Raw genomic sequence first — 21,660 nt, 5'->3', positions numbered from 1 at the left:
GCTGTTGTTTAGAAGCTATAGTGCAAAGACAAAGACAGGTAATTTAGTGGCCAAACTAGAGATGTATTGAAATCAGTGGATGAAGCATTAACTGGTTATTTGTACCTGAAAAAGTTTGCTTTGCGATTCAGCCATTTTAAAGTGACATTAATCTCTACTACTCTGGTTCAGATGGGGACTGGGGCTCAAAAACCTCCCAAAATACTGCCGTCGGCCTGTAGAGATAATCAGTTAGGCTCCATCTGGGCCTCATCATCCCGTCTTCCCCCTAGCTCCCCCATCCCTCCCTCCCCTACCCGCAGGAAGTTGGCCTCCCCTGCACGTGCTCTGAAGTGACTCCACAGATGGGAAAACCAAACAGGCAAAGTAGAGCAAATGGCCTAGTGTCTGGGCGATCATGAGAGGCCTGTATTCTAATGCTCTTAATACCTTAGGAGATCATAGCAGAGTATGGGAAGGTCATCAGATATGATTTGATTTTTATGGATTGTCTGAAGAGGATGAAATTCATGAAGATTAAATAACTAAAGAAGACATATAGGCTTCTGCCGTCTGTCGGGAGATATCCGCAGTTGAAAGATCAGGCATGTGGTTTGACTGCAATATGAAAGCATAGTTTCACTATAAATAGTTCTGCCTTAATTTTGACCTTAATTTCTTAATGGCCTGCAAGGCAGCACAATATGAACGGAGAGTCAAAGAGAGACAGACAGAGAGGCAGAGACAGAGCGAGACCTTAACTGCAGCAGAATCTAGGTTAGGCTACTCTCCGCCTTCTCAAAATAATCATCCCCCTGATTACAGATTTCATTCCCAATCCTGTAACCACCAGTGATCCAATGGAAATTCTGATTCTCATCTCGCCTCACAGCTCAAGCGCTGGCAGTAATCTGAAATCACCTGAGGCGCCGAATCTGACCTTGTTTGCAGCTGCAGAGCACTCTCTCGTCTCTGTGACCTGCTACCCCCTTACAGCTGCACGTGACTGGCTGCTGCGGGATTTTCTCTGTTTGACTGCGTATCGTATTAATCCCAGTAATTCCTTTAGAGAAAGGAAAATCTGGAAATTTGCATTAGTCGAACTGGCCTACTTGCAGGACTTAGACGAATATGCGTAAAACTGTTTCAGTGGGTTACAGGAGTGCGTGACATCATGTCTCGTGCAGGGTGGCTGCGGTATCTCTCACATTCCAGGAAAGATGACAACCCACAAGGGGAGATAGCAGGGATGAACTGATAAACCCTCATACTGAGATGCGATGTGCTTTATTTAGAAGCAACAGCAGTTTGAAATGTTGCAAACTGTGTCAGTAACACGAGGAAGCAGACACATGTCTGATGGTGCGAACTTACCAAAGAATGTCACGAGACTGTTTCATTTCTACAGATGAACTGATGACTGACATTTTCAGTCGGTCAAATACCTACTGAGGAGCTGAAATTAGGTCATGAATCGATGCGCTGAGTGACTGAAAATAAATAAGAAATTATTTTGATGACTGACTTAAATTAAATGTTATTTTTGCAGCCAAAATGCCCAAAACTGCCAAATTCCAGCTTCTCAGCAGTGAGGATTTGCTGCTATTCTTTGTCTTATGTGATTATAAACTTGGTATCTTTGAGTTTTGGACTCTTGTTTGAACAAAACAAGCAATCTGCAAACATCACGTTGGGTATAGGGAAACTGATATGGTAGTTTTCTGACATGTTATGGACCAAACAAATGATTAATGGGGGAAAAAATATCAAATGAAAATGAAAGTAAGTTGCTGCCCTATGATTCTCATTGACTGCACCACCTGTATTAGTATACAACTGCTACACAAGATATGTCATCTTAAAATAATAAAACAGCTAGTAATCATGGCACCCTAACCAATGATAGGTGCTTCTATAATCTTATCGCCAAGGTTCAAATGGATGTTTATTGACAGCCAAAGTCTCTGTCAATAAACACCTACTGCCAGTAACTTTAGATAAGAGTATCTGTTGAATACCTTCCCCATCACCTCCCCCATCTCCAAAAATCACACCATCAACCAGCATTTGATTAGAAAGTCATTATGAGAGACAGGATTAACCCAATCAGAAAAGGGGAATCCCATCATTGTAATCTCGATGTATGGTGGTGGATATTGAAGGGACTCCAATCAACCCAATCTAAGAGGCCTGTCCTTCAAACAGAAAGTAGACGCCGTAGCCAAAAACCCTCTGACCCAATGCCTTTAATCTCAACTCTCCAAGCGTGGGTTTATGCTACTTTTAGGGGAGGGTAAATTGGGGACGCACGCGACCAAGCCTGTAATCCCACAGTGAGCTGCCCACCCAATTTATAATTCATCTTTATCTTGCCATATGTTGCAGGGTTTTTTTTTACATTGGACATGCGAGTGTGGATTATTAATCTCTCGTAAAGCTAATCAAAGGCAGGTCTTTAATCATTAGCTCACTGTCTGGACTGGATTTCCATGCGGACAGCTATGGCTAGCATTATGATGCAACATAAGGAAAAGTCAATAATTTAAGAGATTTATCCCTCTACAGAGCCCGGTGTCTGATTCCAGATGAGTGCATACATGATGGACTGAGGTTAGACATCCTGCCGGGCGGGTCTGCCATGTGGAGATCAAAGTACATAATCACTGATCAAAAGCATCATGTGATTGAGGATGATTGATATAATGAGACGAGTCATTGCTCATCTCACTTCTTTTTCTCTCAGCTGTCAGAATTATTTTTATTACTTCCCCATCAGACGCTCTGACTGTCATAAGATCAACATATGGGAACTTTCAAAGGTATAAATAAAGACTCTCGCGTGGGTGCATCAACGCAGACTAATTTAAGGAAGTATGTTGCTATGCCTGCTTTCTGAGTTTTAAGTAATACCTATATCAAAACTCTGGTTTCTCTGGTAATAAGGTTTAATTTACACCCAGGGTTTTAGCTTAATCCACTATCCGCAGGTTCATTTTTCAGCAAAACAAATGTTGCTACGTGACGACGGCGTGACTGCTTGTGTGTTTGTGTTCAAAACATGTTGGAACACGGTCTAGTCGTTGTGTCGTCCTTTAATCTGACCAAAGACACAGCCTGCAGAGGCAAAGTTCACTGATTAGAAGGTGAGACAATCAGGACTCAGCGTTCAATCACATCTTATTGCTATGTGATCCCAGTTAAGTAATAAAGGCAGAACGCTAAACATTGTGTTCTGAGGGCCACAGCCCTGCTGCTAATGTTCAACACCTTACATGGCGCAGGGAAGCTAAAGCAGGGATAAAAAAGGTGACAGAGTTCACTGTGGTTTCCCCCACTCAAATCCTCCTGCGCATGTTTCTTTGATCCGTTGAGTCAAGAGCACAAGGGAGATGGGCTTTTGGTCTTTGACAGGGAAGATCGATACTGCCAGCCTCTGAGGCTCTGTGGAGCTCAAGGAACCGAATGCAAAGTTCTATTTTCAGTTTCTCTACTGTTAGCAGAAAGCATTGTTCTGTGGCATGAAGCAAGAATAGGAAGCGAGAGATGTATCCAGAGATAGTTACTTCAGACCCTGAAGAATAAAACAACTGGGTACATACACACACACATGGTCTGTACACAGAGCTTGATTTAAGCAAGAGGACTATTTCAATCAAAACTGGTGAGTTATCTTGAAAACCCTTGCCTTAAGACCAAAACCCAATTAGGAAACTCTCTGGATTTGGATCTGATTCGTCTATCTCTGGTCCGGCTATAATCATCTCATTGTTAAAGTTTCCATTTAGCCCCCTGTGGTCTCACAGCCTGGATTTAATAAGAAAATAAAGCTTGCTGCAGGAGGAGAGGCAGACTGAAATGGAGAAATGGAAACAGGATAAGACAGAGAAAGAAGTCGGACAGCTTCTTTGTTGCTGAGCCAGATTGAAAGAAGCTAACCTCAACCATAGAAGTTATCCACATCCTTTACTTAGCTGTACGAATCAGGGACCCAGTGACCATTGTATTTTCTATTGGTTGATACGTCCTCAAAATAAAATGAAATAAAAGACATGCATGAACACAAAAAACTTGGGGAAGAATAAAACCAAAATTCCAGACCAATAATAGTGAAAAGCAAAAGAGAATAAGAATAGGAAAAAAATGGAGCCAACAAAAGTCTCATTTAGTGAGAATATGTTTCGGCACAGTCTCATCTGCATGCTGTGGGGGAAATTCCCTCATTGGACAGAATAAAAAAAAGACAGTGAGATACACTGACTTTAAAGCATAATGCTGACATGATAACCTCACTAGATGATGCCAGATAGGTCACAGCAGGGCGTGCCTACTCTGCAATACCAGACGACACAGCCATGAGATGCAGAAATGTGATATCAGAATGCATTTGGCGAGACTTGCGAACTAGAGTGGGCTGATGCTGAGCTGAGATTCTCTACAGTCTCTACAGCGGCATTCTTGAGCGATGACAAAGACGGCCTGTGACGAATGCCGAACAATACGACACTATGTCATTTAGATCAATTTAGTTAGTCATACAGATGGTGAGCGAGCTGGGGTTGACCCTGGACGCCAAAACAGTGTTCTTGCAACACTGAAGGCCAGTCAGTGTTAGAGTTGTCATTGTAGGCGATCGCAGAGGAGGGGAGGAGGAGCAGGGCGAGAGGAAAAAACACACTGAATGGATTCCTCTGCCTCGTGAATCGCAGCTCACGTGGAGCCACACAGTTAGTAATGATAAACAGAGACATGCTCTCTTTTGCCCTCTTTCAGTCCGACTCTTCTCTTTATTCACAGGCCACTGTGCAGCCAGCGATGTAGAGGAGGCAGATTGCTTCGAGGTGTGTGTTGATTCTATATTTAGTCGTCCATCAACAACTGTTCATAACAAAGATCTCTTGGGGGATGTAGTTAAAAGGCATTTGGTGAACCAGTGGCTTCCTGCAACACATATATGACCTAGACTGGCAGTTGACCCACTATTCTACACAAACCAGCCTCACTACACTTTAATTCATTTATTTCTTTAGGACATGATAGCTCAGTGTACTGTATTCTGTTTGTAATTCAAACCATGTCACGTGGCAGCGTATGCTTGTTTTAGTTAACTCAATTTACTGACAGCACTGTTGCTGATTAGCGCATGTTATGCCAAAGCCAATGACACTTACTATAATGAGTAACAGAGAAGCTAATTATTTACCTCAGACTTTACCCCTCAGTGGGATGGAAATTGAAAAGACAGACATTCTCTTTCATCCCTCTGCAAATCCGTGGAGGTTATGATTAACTCTCCGCTGGTTTAAATTCTCCCCTTCTCGCTTTACTGACAGTTTCTCACCATATCAGTGGCTCTAAAATTTGGACCTTCCAAGCAGGAATTTATTATGGCAAAATTACAAGAGGAGAAATTCTGGAGCAAACTTGTCATATTTAACAGTTCGATGTATGCGAGGCGTTGTATGTGCCAAACAGAAGGAGAGAGGAGAGGGAGAAATGCGAACGAGGGAGGCTGAGATATTAGCTGTTGCCTGGCGCACAGCCACATTGATTCACTGCATAGCACAGAGCTGTTGGGCTATTATTCACACACAGGCCTGGACAATTTCACACACACACATACACACACACACACACACATCCCATTTCCAATTTTCCCAGTGTGCCCTGCAGTCAGCCATACTGCAGCACCTGGTGTTGCCGTGTTGAGGCTTGCTCTCCCTTTTGGAGATAAAGCAGGAAGAGGCGAGTGTTTTCATGCCTTGTAGGGGTTCCACCAACACTGTATGCAACTCATGTTGTCAACACGTACAGGCAATGCACAGAATGCCAAAGGCAAGGAATAAACTACTGAGAATATAAGAAAGCAGAGGTTAGAGAAATACATATTTCGTAAAAAAAGAAATTATTTAGCCTCGAGTGGACTGGCTGACCTCCTAAAAACAACCACAAAGCTGTGCCAGATTTTGGATCTCCCAAGTTGCAGGACAGGGAAGGAGAGAACACCAGGGGGGATGGAGCCATTGGGAGAAGGTAGACCCATGCAATTAAAGCACACACATGTATGCACACATACATACATGTATGTATGTATGTATGTATGTATGTATGTATGTATGCACACATACATACATACACACAGGTCTCCGCATACAAGCGGTGTACTAATCAGACTCATGAGGCCCTTTACACGCCTCGCTGAGGAAGTCGTCCTCAACCGTAAAAAATATCAGAATAGCCTAATTGGGCTGCAGGAGCTCTACACACACTTTCCCAGCTAACATCAGGCTGTAATGATTAAGCAGCAGTTACTGCTTTCATCAGACCTGGCTGGGGAAAACTACACTTCATATTTTATTCTGACTTTACACAGGCCACAAGTCAGCATTACAGACTCTGTGTGAAGTCTGTCTTTGTTAAGATCAGACGTCAAGTTCAAAAAAGCTGCATCTGTATTCATCATACGTTTACAAAGACGAGAGCCTTGAGAAATTATCTCATTTATAAAGGTGAAGCACCGGCAAAGAAAGGACAATCGAGCTCCACGCTGCCATTATAGTGTCTGTGTCAGCCTGAGGGTGCTATATAAGTGTTCATGGACTGGCTGCTGTGTTATTACAGGGTAAAAACAGTCATTATGTTTCTGTCAGCGAGCTAAAGAACCCTGGGCTGTGCACAGTTTATTTAGCCTTCAGTGTATAAGAGTAGAGTTGTTCTTATACCAGCATAAGGACGCATTCACACTGGTGCTATTTGGTCCACTTTAAATGAACCCTGGTCTGCTTCCACAGATAATTCGGTCCGTTTGGAGTGGTGCGAAAGCTCAGTCAAGCCCTGGTCTGCTTGAAAACTGCAGGGCTCAGTTCACTTGCAAGTGAACCCTGGTGCGGTTCGCTTACAGTGGGAAATGCAAATGGACTATCCAACAAGATCCAACCAAAGAGAGGAAGTGAACCAAAGAGAGAAAGTGACGTAGAGCGCGGTGTATTTTGGTGTTTTTGTGGTGACTTAGCCAGCTAAAGGGGATGGATTGCCGTTTTTGGTCCTGGCCAATCAATGAGCCGGGTTTTCTTCTTCCTCCTGCTTTTTTTCTTCATGGTCAGTGGTCGTTTAAAGCAATACAGCCTCCGAACGAGCGGCTGTTGTAACTGCGTGATGTTGTCCAGGCGGTTTGGTCTAAAAAGTGCAGTGTGAAAGTGAACCGAACCAAATGAGGCATTTTCGGCATTTCCCGCCCAATTGAACCGAGTCCCCCGGACTATCCTGGTGTGAATGCGCCCCTAGAAATGCCTCTGATACCTAAAATGCTGGATCACATATCAGCGAATACGCCAGTATATGTACCAATCTGAACCCCAGAATTTATTTTTAAACCTTAAAAGTAGTTACAAAACTGCAGTTTTCCCAGAAATCAATTTTTCTTCCCCCCTCTAAAACAGTAGCCTACACAGTAAGTTGCGCTGTGCAGCCACTGGCAACTACTGTTTGGAGCAATGAAGAGGAATTGATTTCCAGTACATAGTGTAACGTTAGCTGTTAGCAAAATGTCTGCAATTATGCCATATTTTACACCTGATAAAAGAAAGTTCTAGAGCATTCATTCTGTGTATGTATTTGTTGCTGTTTTATAAAGGGTTCTGTATCGTTCTGGTATCGGAATCCCTAACTGGAAGTAAAAAATGGTATCAGAGCATGTCTATAAAGGACAGAGAATAAGCAGCATAATGAGAAAAGGTCATTTTCATTCCACTTATGAGTGAAATCTAAGCTGAGTCTAAAAACAAACCATGTTCCACTATCAACATTTACAGAAAAAACATATTTTAGTGGGGTTAAGTGCTTCCTGTGAAGGCTTGTCTTGACTCACGTTACTGTTTTTGTTTCTTTTATGACACCATGAAAAATCATCTGTTCTGTCTTGTGCAACCGGATAAATGAACCACAAGGTTTTAAACTATACTTCTGTCTTCCGTTTTTAATCTTAGCAGTCAATTAATCACAAGGAAGCATCTGTTTATCCCCGGCTGTTTATTGGCTCTATTGTTCAGCTGCTAAATCTGCTACAGAATGGAGGAAAAAGCCAGCATCTCAAGGGAGAACAGGGATTCAATAGGTCTGGTATATTGCACCACCATATCGGCGTCTGAGCCGGAGTCTGAGTGCTTTATCATCGGTCACATCACGACAATGTTACATACCAGCTCCAGTTCTGGTCATTCAGAACCTCAATCATTTGCAATGCAAAGACTGCCTTATCTGTGCCTGGCTGCAGTCAGCCTGTCGGTTCCCCTTTCTGCCTGACACTCCGTGGCTGGATGAGATCTCCCAGGTCCACGCGCCGGCACCCCAGGGGAACAGCCGTCGTTATGGTTACAATGCCAATTACAGTGACAGAGCGAGAGGCGTTCAGTAGAGGCAGGGCACTGACACAGATGGCGGTTTCAGAGCTCAGCCTTGCACAGCTTGCTCTCCTCCCTCTTTCTCTGGCAGCAGTCTTCACCCGTGTCCCATGCCTCTCCTATTTGAGATCTGTTTGCACAAAGAGCTCGCTGGTCTCATGCTTTGAACTATTTTTATTTTTGCTCTTTGCTTTGGCCAAGCCTACATCATAGTAAACAACCAGTGAGTCAGACCGAGTTTCTATTTAGTGTGTATTTCAGCATTTTTCCCCAAAAGAAACCGCTCCCTGTGGAGCCTTTACATATGACCTCCACAGCTGAACAGCCCCTCGCTGTTACTGACATAAATGACAGGGAAGGGGAGCAGCTGGGGCCGCAGCTGGGGCCAGGGCCACATATAAACACACACATATAAATGCATACATGTGTGAGCTCAGACACACACACACCCACACATGACTTGTGACTAGATATTCTTCCAAAGTCCAAGGTCAGGTATGCAGGAAAAGAGGGAAGGTAAAGCACACAATGAATCTATTTGTTTGTGTATTTGTTTACGGTCAGTATGTGGAGACTTTTTTTTAATCAAACCTTGAGCCTGCTACCAACCTTTACCATAACCATTTATTAGATGAATGCTGCACATGAGACCCTAATGCATTTCCTTTCATCATACACTCATCCATTAGTGCCGAGACATGTCTGGACAATCAGAGTGAGGCATTAACAGGATGGGGGAGGGACTGCAGAAAATCAATTTGCCGTCTTCCTGAGGTTTTCCATCTATGGTGCTTCGTATGTTGCCACTTGAATGCAACTATTCATCACTCCTGATGTAGTGTCAAATTTTCCACCACTCCACTCATAAAAAAGGCTACACTTATCTCCCAATCTCTTCTCTGCTGTCCCTAACCCCTCTCTGCTATCCCTCCACTCACCCTCCCAAACCCAGGAGACGGTCTCTTGGGCAGGTCCTGCCTTTGCTCCCGGCCAGACAGAGACAAATGACCTCCCATCCCCATTTGCAGTAATTAAATCCTGTTTGTGACTGCATGTGCGCACGTTCTCTCTAACAGTGGGGTGAGATCTTGGGTCAGGGTGGCGAGCCTATACCATATGAGGCCACGTCAGTTTGTAAAGAATGAGGTGGGGGCTCAGTATCCTCACCACTGTGCACATAATGGATCATATGTGAATGCAAATAGTATTGAAGGTTAACAGAACATGCATAATGCAGAAAAATGATTGTCTACGGTTTGCATTACATAAGCTCTTTTATTCCATGTTCAAAACATACTTGGTAAACAATGCACTACAATATGTCTCTGGACCATCTCTGCAACAACAGAGCATTAAAGTAAAATAATGCAAAGAGATGAAAGATAAGCCTAACTCCAACACAATGCCCTTAAGTCCTGATCAAATGCTGGCAAACAGCCTGCTGCTCTTTCATGAGTTACATATTTATCAAGCTATGTTTGTACAGAAAAGAGATAGTTGGTTATTCTCTATTTAAAGCCCCAGCACTTTAAACTCATTAATCCAGCTGATAGAGGAACCCCTATTCTTCTCCCATTTAAAAAGGGAGTGAACTGGTTCCCACAGGAAACTCAGGCAATGCCCGGTGCCCCTCCCATCCAAACCTTTCTCCCATTCTGTGTCTGCTATCCCCATTTCTCAAGGACCCCTGAGAGACTGGCACACATCCAATTAAAACCCCTCCTCTCCTCACGCTCTCTGAGCCCAAACCCTAATGTTGTTATTGCTGTACAGGCAGCCCCCTGCCTGACTATACAACTCTGTCTTCTTATCTCCCCTCCCTTTTACCCCTTTGCTATTCCCAATTCATTCCTCCCTCTCCCCTGTTCGACAATGCCTGAGGATTTCAAAGCGTGGGCTCCGTGAGACTCGGGTGCGACACACTGCGACAGGGCGACCCAGACCCACTAGCCTATTTACAATAGGAGCCCAAGGAGGAGGAGGAGGAGGAGAGAAGGAAGGTGGCAGGGAGTGGGTATGGAGCGTGGAAGGATTGTAGACATACTGCTGATCTCTGACTGCACCGTGGTGTTGAAGTTAAAAGGACCCCCAGGGCGAGGGGACAACCCTTTCAAATTGGGTTCGCTAATGTTTGAATAGATAGGCTATTAAAATGAGGAGATGTTTTCAGAATCTGCCCTCTGGTTTGATTAATTTACGTGAGATGGGCGGCACTACCCTGCCAGTCAGGAGATAATTGAGATGAGAGGACTATGTAGAATTTCGGAGGAACCGGAGAGGGGTGTGCGCCAGGATGAACTCATGTAAACAGAGAATGCAATCTGTCTACATCTCATCCCTGATCTCTTCATGTACTGCACCAAAACACTCAACGCCCTGGGACAAACTGCACAACAAAACTCCTGTTTAGATGTAAGATATGGGTAGGGCCGGTCATACCCTATCGATATGTGCATGTGTCTACATCAAGGGGTAGGGATGGGGCACCCACCATCTGTACACTTATAGCTACCACAAGTTTATTCCTCCTCTTTGCATATGCTAATACATTTTTTGATTCTCCAGGGATATTTAAACTCAATTGGATAAAAAGACGTCTAAGAGAAAGCCTCAATATACTCTGTGTGTCAGGAGAGTCAAGTGTCCCACAACATTGGGAAATGTGGACTTCTGATTTCAGGAGGTCATTAAAAGAAAGTCAAAATTGCGTGTCTCTGATTGCTTAGCATGTGTGTCAAGATGAGATTAGATTGCTGGTGGAAGCTTGCAGATCCACCTAACCTGTTCAAAAAGTTCCCAATGCATGACTAAGCAGATTTTATTTGATTCAGCACATATTTTGAACACCCACAGACATGACAAAACAAATACTGATGGATATCAGAATTCAACGTTAATGGTTTTTTTCACTTGCTCAGTTAGGCAACTGGGTCAGAAATCTACCTGTCCAAATTCAATTTCTCCTTTCCCCTATACAAATTGTTTTATCTATAAGTGGTTACCAGATAACTAAGGCATGTCATGAAAAACAACACAATTCATCCCCCTTGCTCTCAAACTTGCAGCTTACTGTACAATACGTAGTTGGAGTTTCGCCCACATCCTCCAACCCACCCAACTGAACTCTTGTTTTCATGATAATTAAAATGCTTGCTTGCACTTCAGCTGATAAACTTTGTCTTTACCTGCCAATATTAGCTACTTTCATCATCAGCTCCAGTAAAAACAATGTGTTACATTCTTTTTTACCCCTTACTAGCCAGAAGTGGCATTTTGCTTGCCCCAGGCAATCAGGCAATCCTTATTGTTGAGCCCTCGAGAGCTTGAGGCTCAAAAAACTGAGTGTATCTAAACCTAGGTGACTCTGGCTATTGAATGTTAGTTCCTGCCTCTGTTGCCGTGGAAATGACCAGAACACTGAAAGGAAATGCAGCATAATGAGTGTTGATGTTAACACGGAGAGGAAGGCAAGCACATTCTTCTCATCAAAAAAGTGTATTGTTGCGATGTATTCCTCATCAAACAGAGGTGACAGAAGTGACTTGCCTGATGAACCTTGTACGGTCATGTCCTCTGATCCACTAAAAAGATATCCGGACTGGTACAGAGCCATATTTCATACACTTCCCATCTGCTATAAAAAGCCAGACTCCTTGCGAGTAAACAGGATGCGGAGCACGGGGGGCAGGGGATGTGAGTTCTCAATGCATTTCAATAGTAGGAAGAAGAATTTGATGGAGCAGAGCTCAGCAAGAGTCTTTACGCTTACAGGAAACCCATAGCAATTTTTATTAGCAAAACACTAAGCTTTATATGCGGGCATCACGCTGTGTTAATCATGTTGCTTGGATTCAGTGGCACAAATGATAAGGAAGGTATGTGAGCAATCTGATACAGTCCACAGACTTGATCTAAAGACTATTAAAAGAATGATGCAGGCAGGGTTGAAAACAAACAGCCACAAACTTGTTCTCTACCCACATGCCTTGCTGATTCATCCGTTTATATAAGAAAATCAGGGTCTCAATACAAATATGACCCTGCCTTGAATTCGTTAAGTTGCAGTTTGCAGGCCTAGAGCTAACTGGACCACGGGTTTCAATGGGAAGATAGAGGATCTATCTCAATATTATGTAACATGGTAGCTTGAGTTACCAAAAGCGTATACAGCAAGGTAGTATTACGATGGAGACAACTTACCTAACAGACACACTAGTGGGTTTTTTTTTTCCAACAAAGACCATGGCCATAAAGAAAGCCCACAAATAATAATTTAAATCAATTCAATACAACAAATAACACACTAAATATCAAACATAGGCTCTTCGTGGTGATAGAGGAACAAAACAGGATGCAAGAGATACAATGAAACCACACAATAAAGACAGCTGGACACGTAGGAGAGAAGGGATAAGTAGCCATTGTATTTCTTACACACACATACACACATCTAGCTCGGTCACGTGCATGCACACTGGCTTCTTTGTTGACGGATTTATAACAGTTTATAGTCGTTATGGAGTGCAGGAGAAGGGAAACTGGAGAACGACCTATTGCCTGAGTAAACTGTGTTGTATTGTCGGAAGCATGCGGCTATTACTATGACCTCATCCTCTGCTTTTAGCCTGGCCTCCTGCCTGATCTGGCCCTGGTCGTCAGTAATTGGATTATACTGGTAGAATCATGACCCTGCAAGGCTGCCATACTGCTGGTGTACGTGCACTTTTGACTCCTGTTAATGTTTTAAAGTAGTCTGCACACTAGGGGGGTTCGAACTCTGTGAAATTAACCATGTATAATAAATGTAAGGCTCTGCAATATGGGGAATCAAGCAAAGACCAGCTACTTTGCAGCTAAATATTATGAACACACTTTAGATTACCCAACAACTTCATCCATATTTACTGAAGCCAGAGGAAAGTGTCTAATGACGCACACAAACGTTATACAATACCCCCTTGGGCAGTCACAATGCTATGCTTTCCTATCAGTAGGTAACAACAACTCCCGAGTGGCCTGGGGTGAAACTCGATGCAAGAGTTTCATTGATGACCATCAGTCATGTAAAAGGTCAACGAACTACCACATACCAGGAGTACTCTGCTCCATCCACACCGCCTATTAGTGATGCAAGACGTCACAAACGCACGATTCTTGTCATTTAAACACGTTGCACAAACACACTCTTTATACAAACCAGCAACATTCCAAGCAAACAGTTCACCCACTGAGACCTGACACACTCAAACAGCCTTCCACTAATGCTCCTGAGTAAATGTGGCCTCCACTTGAACTGTGGACGGGTGCTGATGGTATTTTGTTTATCGGTGTTAAGGACAAAAGCTCTTAAAATCATTACGGATTAGCAGCGGGCCATTTTACCTAAAACTGGCTGGAATGATTCTTTCATTACTTTGTCATACCATATGGTCGTCCGTCTGTGACACAGAAGGCAACATTAGTCTGTGTGAGTGGATGTTATGGAGCCTGTACAGACACTTGATAAAATTCTACCAGTGGGAATTTCTTCACAGAATGACTGTGTAGCTGATCTTTACAATAATTTGCACCTTCTTACTGAGACTGGGATTCATGTGTATGCCAGGCCTGACAGCACTCTGAACATACTGCTAGGGCTTGGCAGCCACTGGAGTAGGCTACTGGGCCAGGATAGGGAGAACAGGGCAGTTTCCCAGCAGCACCTGACAGCCTCTGTGCAGCATTACCCCAAAATGCACCTACCTGTCCCTGGCTCTGGAAGCTGCTGAGTGTGACTGGGCCTGGCAGACTCCCAGACCTCCGTAAGCCCTGTGCATAGCGGCTGGGATTCATCCTCTTAGGCCCAGAGGGAAGGGGATTTAGGACTTTATTTAGTGCCATTTAGAAAAGATTACCCCTTAACTGCAGACTTGCCGTCAACTAAAAGACATTATGGATAAAAGAATACCCCAAACAATGCTGAAAGGTTTAGCCTAAGTTAGGTCACATAGAGGCAAAACCATAAATGGGTACAGACATGATTGAGTATGACTTGAATGGGCTGTTGGAACGGGCTGAGAGTTTGTGATAAGATACAAGAATGGCTGAAGTAAGTAAGAAAATAGAAAAAAGAAAGATTAGGAGAAGTAAGAGATGAGCAGCTGCTCATGAAACACAGCTTGGTGTTGCAACCCAACAACATGAGATGGACTTTATTTATGACTCTTCATATAAGGGACCAGATGGGTTTGGTGTCCTCGTATTTTCTACTGACATCCAATCAGCATCCAACCCATTTAACACCACAGAAAGGGCTTAGAGTCACACCAGATATCTTTGTTTAAGGACATTAGGATATATCCTTTAGTGATCTGCCATTTCAAAAGGGACAAAAGTACCCAATCCTTTCAAATGTAACCACAATGGGACGCCTCTCTCACTCTCCTTTGTCATACACTGTGTTCTGCTGGCATTTAACCCTCTCTTCATCTGTGACGCCCAAGACCTGGTAACCCCAGTGTGCTCAAACACACAAAGGGCCAGCGAGCCGAGCGCAGACAACCCAGGTTTCACTGAGCTTTACAATATTTAGGGTTCTGATTGTCTGGTTGAATTCCACATTGCACTGCACAGCTGCCGCTACAGCGATAGGAGCGTTGCAGGGGACAAACAGGGTCTGTGTATGACTGAATGACTCCTGTGCGGTCTCTGACGCTCGACACACCGCAACAAGGGCCTGAAGACCTCTAGGCCTTTGTTATAAAGGCCATTGTCTATGTGTCTGCAGTCTGAAAGTGAACCAGTACCAGAAAAAAATAACTAAAACTGAGGACTGTGGGGTGCTCTGTGGGTCTCTTGTCTTATAATAGAAGCTGACGTCTTTGTGGCCACTGTGTTCTATCACATTACATTGACACAGACCTAAGACGGCCCGAAAGACTAAACATCGAGCCCACAGCAGTTACCAAAGCCTGTTTAGTTCTCCATACAGGCAGACTGTATGCAGGAACTGCATTAACAGTTGGAGGTGTGGCACATGATGTCACCTGTGAGTGGCTTAACTTAAGAATATCAACAACAGCTGAGGGAGCACCACCTTCCGCTCCTCCACTGAGTGTGGTATAATGGCATTAGCTCCTTCACCTTGTGACTGAGCCTGTGTTCTGCAATCTGCACTGGAACTGGGGAAAAGTCCACACAGCTCTCTCTCATATCTTCACTGGCAGCCTAGCATTCAAGGGCGCCTTTTATCAGAGCACCGTTCAGAGAGGGCGCAGCGTATTGTGTACAATCAGCTGTTGACTTAAGATTCTGTTTGTCAGATAAAGTTTCCCAGAGGAAAAGCTGCATAATCACAAAGAAATGCACAATCAGGCAAATGGACAAATGAAGTCTGAGCAGTGTTACAGTGCAGGTCTAACAGGGGCAAAGGTCCAACTAACTCACATATAATATACCAGCAGATGGGTCTCTCTGTTGGGCTAGTACCCTCTGAGAAGATGGCTAAGCATAGGCAGACATTACAGTCTTTCCCTAATGACAAACACCAGTGCACAAGCAAATGGCTGGAGAATAATTTTGCGGTTGGAGGGCTACAAAGTGTATAAGAAAAGAGAAACTCAAGGGGAATGACACTGTCACAGCTGCAGCAGTACGTCAATGACCATAAGATATATTCTACATACAAATATAACAGCTACATCAGAGAACCTAGAGGAGCAGCCTATGAATATCATTAACCAATACGTGGTTACTGCCAGCCAATTACAACGTGTGTATACTACTCTAGCTATGCTGTGAGATGATCCCTAAGCAGTTACCGACCGGCACACTGAGGAAGCAGCACCTGCTGAGGATGAGGCACAGCTGCTAAAATTAAGGCGCAGAGCTGTGCCGTTACTAAGCAACAGCAGTGCACAGAATTCCTCCATCTTCCTGCCTCAAGAGTGGTGTGCATGTGGGGGTGTGAATATGCTTCAGTGTGAGTACAAGTGCCCTGCCCAAGGGTAGGGTGAGAGGGTGAGAGGGTGAGGATTGCTTAATTGGCAGGGGAAGTTTGCTCGCTGTCATGATGATTTCCGATTGGCTGTTTGCATGAGACAAAAGAGTGGTATCTGGGTGTTAAAATCAATATGAACACACATAAATCTGAGCAATTTAATTTTAAGTCGTGTTTGTGCATACCAGTGTGTGAGAGGAGACGTTTGGGGTCACGGGAGACGACCAAGTGTTGAGCTACTCTTTAAATCTCCTGTCCAGTCCTCGAAAAGAGAAGGGACATGCAAACATTGCCTCCATGAGTGTAAACAGTAATTGTGTACTGAAGAAAGCATGACATTTATACCTGACCAAAGTAAATAACTGCCAGACAAAGCCACGGTGGTCAGTTTGACCTACCTACTTCAAAACGTCTCACAAATCAGAACAACAAAAGAAGTCTAATAAATATGGCATCTGTCTTTTCACAACTGCAACAAAATCTTGAATTATAAGTTTGAGATAAACTTTAATTTTAGCCCCTGCTTTGACAGTAGCTTATCTTGTGTTTGCTCGCCACTATCTACTGTTCCTCTACAGACAATACAGAGGAAGTGGAGAGGGATGTCAGAAGACTGTGTTTGTATTACTCTTGTGATAACATCACGTCTGCCCTTCATACAGAGGCTGAGTTGGGGGGTTGGGTAAAGGGATAAAGGAACATAGCTATGGTCTTTCAAAGGCTAACATCTGATCAGTGATCTACAACCAGTATAACCCAACCCCAAGGCAGAAGAAAGAACCTCTGCCACAGCTTGGAGCAAACAATTGAGTTTATTGCCCACACAGATGGATGTTTGTGTTCCATTATACGACAGAAAGAGACCAGGCACAGTCTAGCATTCCAACAAGACTCACAATGAGAGCTTCATCTGGTATATTTTGAAAAAACAAGACAAATCTTCTCAAATGCCCCTGCTCCTTTTTATTTGCCTTAGTTTGCTGCCATGGTTACTCTTTTCGACCGTTTCCAGTCTGTTTCTTCTATTCACATCTTTTTGCGGTCATTCCTCTGAGGCAGAGCGAGGCCTTCCTGCCAAAGACAATAACAACGACTAGAGAGGGGGGGGGTCACTGGAAGACGGACAGCAAAGAGGGAGAAGCGGAGAGCTGAAACCTCTCTGTATGGGTCTCTCCACTGACACGCACAAAAACCCAAGGGGACGATGAGCACATTTCTGGCAAGGCAATAAGGGGGTTACCATGAACTCAGCTTTCTCAGCTATTGGTTGTCAGGCCTGGTGGGAGGACACAGGAAGAGCTTGTATCTTAGAGGAGGATGTGAGCAACCATGAACAAAGCGGGAATCTGTTTTTTTTTTTTTCCATGACTACTTGTGGGCACAGAGAGAGGCTGCAGCTGTGAGCGGGACCGTCTGGCTAACGTCACCCTAAAGCCAACTTCTCTCCTTCTAAATCACATGACAGTGACAGACTGCTGCTCTAATGAAGAAAAGTGGACTCAACGTGATACAACAGCAGGGAATAAGCGCGGCCACTGTCCAGAAAAACAGACACATCCTTTATCTGACTTCTTGAACCGTCACTCAACATTCTTTCCATTCCCACAGGGTCATAATTCGCCTGGTTTCCTCTGCAAGTTACTCATCCCTCTCTCCTCTGAGCGGGAAGGTTCAAAAATTCAAACCTACTCCCGCCCCTTTCACCTAAACTAGTAATTCCCGTTCACAGAAGCTGAGCTGAGAGACAACTTAAGCCAGTCAAACATCTAAAAGTGATCTCAACACATAAATGTCATTTTAAAGAAAGTTATAATGTGCACAGAGCAGAATTAAACCAAAAATCAGCAGAATGACTCAGTTTTTTTAATGTCACATATCAAACATGCACAGCAAAGTATTGAAGCTCACTGCCTGCATGTAATAATGCTCATATCTGTACAGTCTGCAGATCTACTCATGATTAAGACATTACAGGAGTGGGGGTGGATGCACACCAAGCCTAGACTTGCTGTGAGTCAGTCAGGAATGTCTTGAAGGAGCCATAAAAGCTGTATAAATAAATAAAGGTGGCAGTGCAATGGGGGACACCCTGAGTGAGGAGGGGGTGGGGTGGGGAGCAGCCTACAGAGGGAGCATCCCCTCCTCATCTTGCAGTTTTGACCTTGTAGGATCAAAGACAGATGTTTTATAGGTGATGCCTGTATAAATGCCACAGCAATCCAAGTCCCTGTGTGGAATATTATAGTGAGGAGGCCATACAAATAAAAACATGACAGGGTCACTGGGATTAATTTTGCTGGGTACAACAAATGGGTATACGCCCCAGAATAAATCATAGCTTCAGGTTTTTAGGGTTGATGCGTCAGTGACTGTAATTACAATGTTATATGATTTCTAAGGCATATTCTGTGATTTTAAAATGCAGCCTACCTCCTTCAGCTGGTCCACCTCCTGCCTGACGGCCTCATACTCCATCTCCAGGTCATCGTACTGCTGTTTGAGCAGCTGCTTCTCCTCCAGCACCGCCAGTCCGTACTCCGCCGCCTGGATCTTCTCGTTCGTGGTCTCACTCAGCTCCCGGGTGAGACGCTCGATCTCGGCCCGCATCCACTCCGGCGCGGCCTCCAGCAACAGCACAGCGTCGGGGTAGCCCTGCTCTTCCACGGACATGATGGGTACCGGTTACGACCGACCAACGTACGCCAGCTGATCTGCGACAAGGAGGGGGATGTTGGGGCGTCTTCAAGCGGCGTAACCTTGAAGAAGGAGCGGTTGCTTAAATTCGTCTGTATTTAAATTGCATGATTGTTACGCTTGCGTTTCTCGTTGCCGGTCTTGTTTCTTTGGTCATGTAGATGACTCGGTTGAATTATCTCCGACGGGGGAGCTCGTCGTTATCTCCTAAAATTGCTCCATCGCTGAGTTACTGCGTTTTCTTCACCTCTCCCCCGGCTTGTCGGAGCATTTGCGCCGGAGCCAGGAGTACCAACTGACAAGGGAAGAAAAACGGATGTACAACTTCTGGTTCTTACTTTCAAAATAAAACTCTTATCGGCGAAAATGCGCTTCAGACCGCCCAGACCCATGTATAGTTCTGTGTTTATTGCTTTTATTTACGCTCTAAAATAAAAAGCTAAAATACAATAAAGGGAGAACACATAGTGAGTAAAAATACCGTGATAATTTCCTTCGGTGTTACAACGTTCTTGTTTTATTTTGAAGCCACAACACATCAACATCCGGTAAATTCGGTCAATTTATGGAAATGGGAAGCACCTACGCAGTCAGCTGGGACAGCTCCTGAAGGGCGGCGGTGCTCGTCGGGAAATGTAGTACTATTAGAGCGTAAAGCCAACGAAATCGATGTGTGGACGCCAGGAAGTGAACTCACTTCCCAATAGGCTTTGTTTACCTGCTTATGTGGAGCACGGAAATCCCTGTACAAACCGCTTGTGGTTTGTTGTCATAGAAATAGAGCTGATAGGCAGGCTGGCAAATATCTGCTGCCATCTGTCGGGAGAAGTGAAGAACTTATCTTCAGATAAATGCACTGCACGTCACGTACACCGGCATTCACACAGTTTGTCACGCATGAAAGGGCTTCAGTCTAATATTATTAAAACGTTAACAGTATTCATGGAGGGCTTAAAGATTAGCCTGCACTGTCTCCAAAACTTTTCACAGTCTCCCCTCTCTCTATTACAACTCAGGTAGCCATATATTCACAGTCAGGTGTAGGCCCATGTTTTTTTAACTGCGGCCTTTATGAATTATATTATTGTATTACATTAATTCTTGTGTATAGAAACATAGTGAAGCCTATCTGGTACTCCATAATCTCTTTCATGGTAAACATTTCAGGTGTCTTTGCAGGACGAACAGCACAGGTATGAATAATAAAATGAATACTGGCCCTGGTTTTGTGTATGCTGGCTGACTGGGACACTATATGGAACAGAGCCATCATTAATGTAATCAGATACACCTGTGCTTTTCCTGCTATGACAAATCAAAATGCCTGCTGTGGAAAAAGGGTCTGTGTGAAGTGGCGGAGCTTTACTAAGTACATTTACTCAAGTAATGTACTTGCATACAGTTTTGCATAGGCTACTTGTACGTTCTCTTCTAAAAGCAAACTAAAAACATACCCTTTTCTCATGCTTTTAAGTTAGGAATAAGTATTATTATTGTTATTATCTTCCCTTTATTATTAATAATAATAGTACTCTCTTATTTTGATTTTTTTAATCATGTCCTGATTGTTTTTTATGTATGTAATACTTTATTTTCTTATATATTTTATGTTTGTTATGTATGTTGTATCTTAAGCACATTGGGTTTATGCTTGTCGTATGAAATGGGCTATATAAAAATTGACTTCACTTGACTTAACTTTAAATTTGTACTTTAAAAGTTTCTGCATCAAACTTATGTCTGCTATTTGCCCATACCATTAAAATATGATTACATATGACACATATTTCACAATATCTTTTTTAATGGAAGAAGTCAGATGTTGCAATTGACCCCAATCCTGGGGACAGTTACAACATGACACAGTTGCAACATGTTAAAAATACATTATATTTCAGTAATTAACTTTTGCTTTTTGTCCCAATAAGCATAATATGCTAAAATTATTCCTTACTGTATAATAATATTATAATATTACTTTATTTAACAATATTCTAGTATCATTTATCTATTTAGTAATATTCATCGAATAACAGTTATTGAGTTTTGTTTGTGGGGAAATCCTCTGTTAGTAAGCCCTGTTCTTTTGCTTGGCATAGTGAAAACAAACAATAAAATGTCTACTGTTAGATTAACATCTTTAGTGTCTAATAAACAATAGCAGCTTACTATTTGCAAATAGATGATTATGTTACTCACAGTGACTTGTGCATAAATGTAGGCTACACATTTTAAGGTAATCTTATTTTTACTTATTTGTAAAGGCATCAATATGCCAATGTAGCAGACAACAGCTGATATATTTGGGGGAACTATCTTTTTATGTAACCACAATGACTTGTGCATGTTAGAAACTACTGTTGTGTGGTTTGTTTTGATGTGGCTGCTTAGACTGGGGACGGCTGAAACAAGTCACCACCTTATCAGCCGTGACAGAACATCATGTGCTGGTTTGACACACTGACCTGAACACATGCACGTCACTTAGACGTCAACAAAACAATGACTCAAACTAAGTACACTATGATTAATTAATAAAAAATGTCAGTATGACAAAGATACTACTCCTGAAAAAAATATTGTCACACCTCCAAAACAATTGTTACAATAAAT

The 21,660-nt window shown here is 43.3% G+C and overlaps 1 protein-coding gene across 2 annotated transcripts in view; it reads right to left on the bottom strand.

The window, feature by feature from the left end:
- Window positions 1-19,311, bottom strand: part of bicd2a (BICD cargo adaptor 2a) — a 43,468-nt gene extending 24,157 nt beyond the window's left edge. For both annotated transcript variants that reach the window (XM_033628531.2, XM_033628530.2), the window contains exon 1: window positions 18,784-19,311. In XM_033628531.2, coding sequence (XP_033484422.2) covers window positions 18,784-19,023 — 240 coding nt within the window. In that variant the 5' untranslated portion in view covers window positions 19,024-19,311. The remainder of the gene's footprint in view (window positions 1-18,783) is intronic.
- Window positions 19,312-21,660: the final 2,349 nt, after the last annotated feature.

The sequence above is a fragment of the Epinephelus lanceolatus genome, chromosome 8 (genome assembly GCF_041903045.1).
Source record: "Epinephelus lanceolatus isolate andai-2023 chromosome 8, ASM4190304v1, whole genome shotgun sequence".
NCBI classification, from domain to species: domain Eukaryota; kingdom Metazoa; phylum Chordata; class Actinopteri; order Perciformes; family Serranidae; genus Epinephelus; species Epinephelus lanceolatus.
Note: the sequence above shows the minus strand (reverse complement) of the source record. Positions and strands in the feature narration are given on the sequence as shown.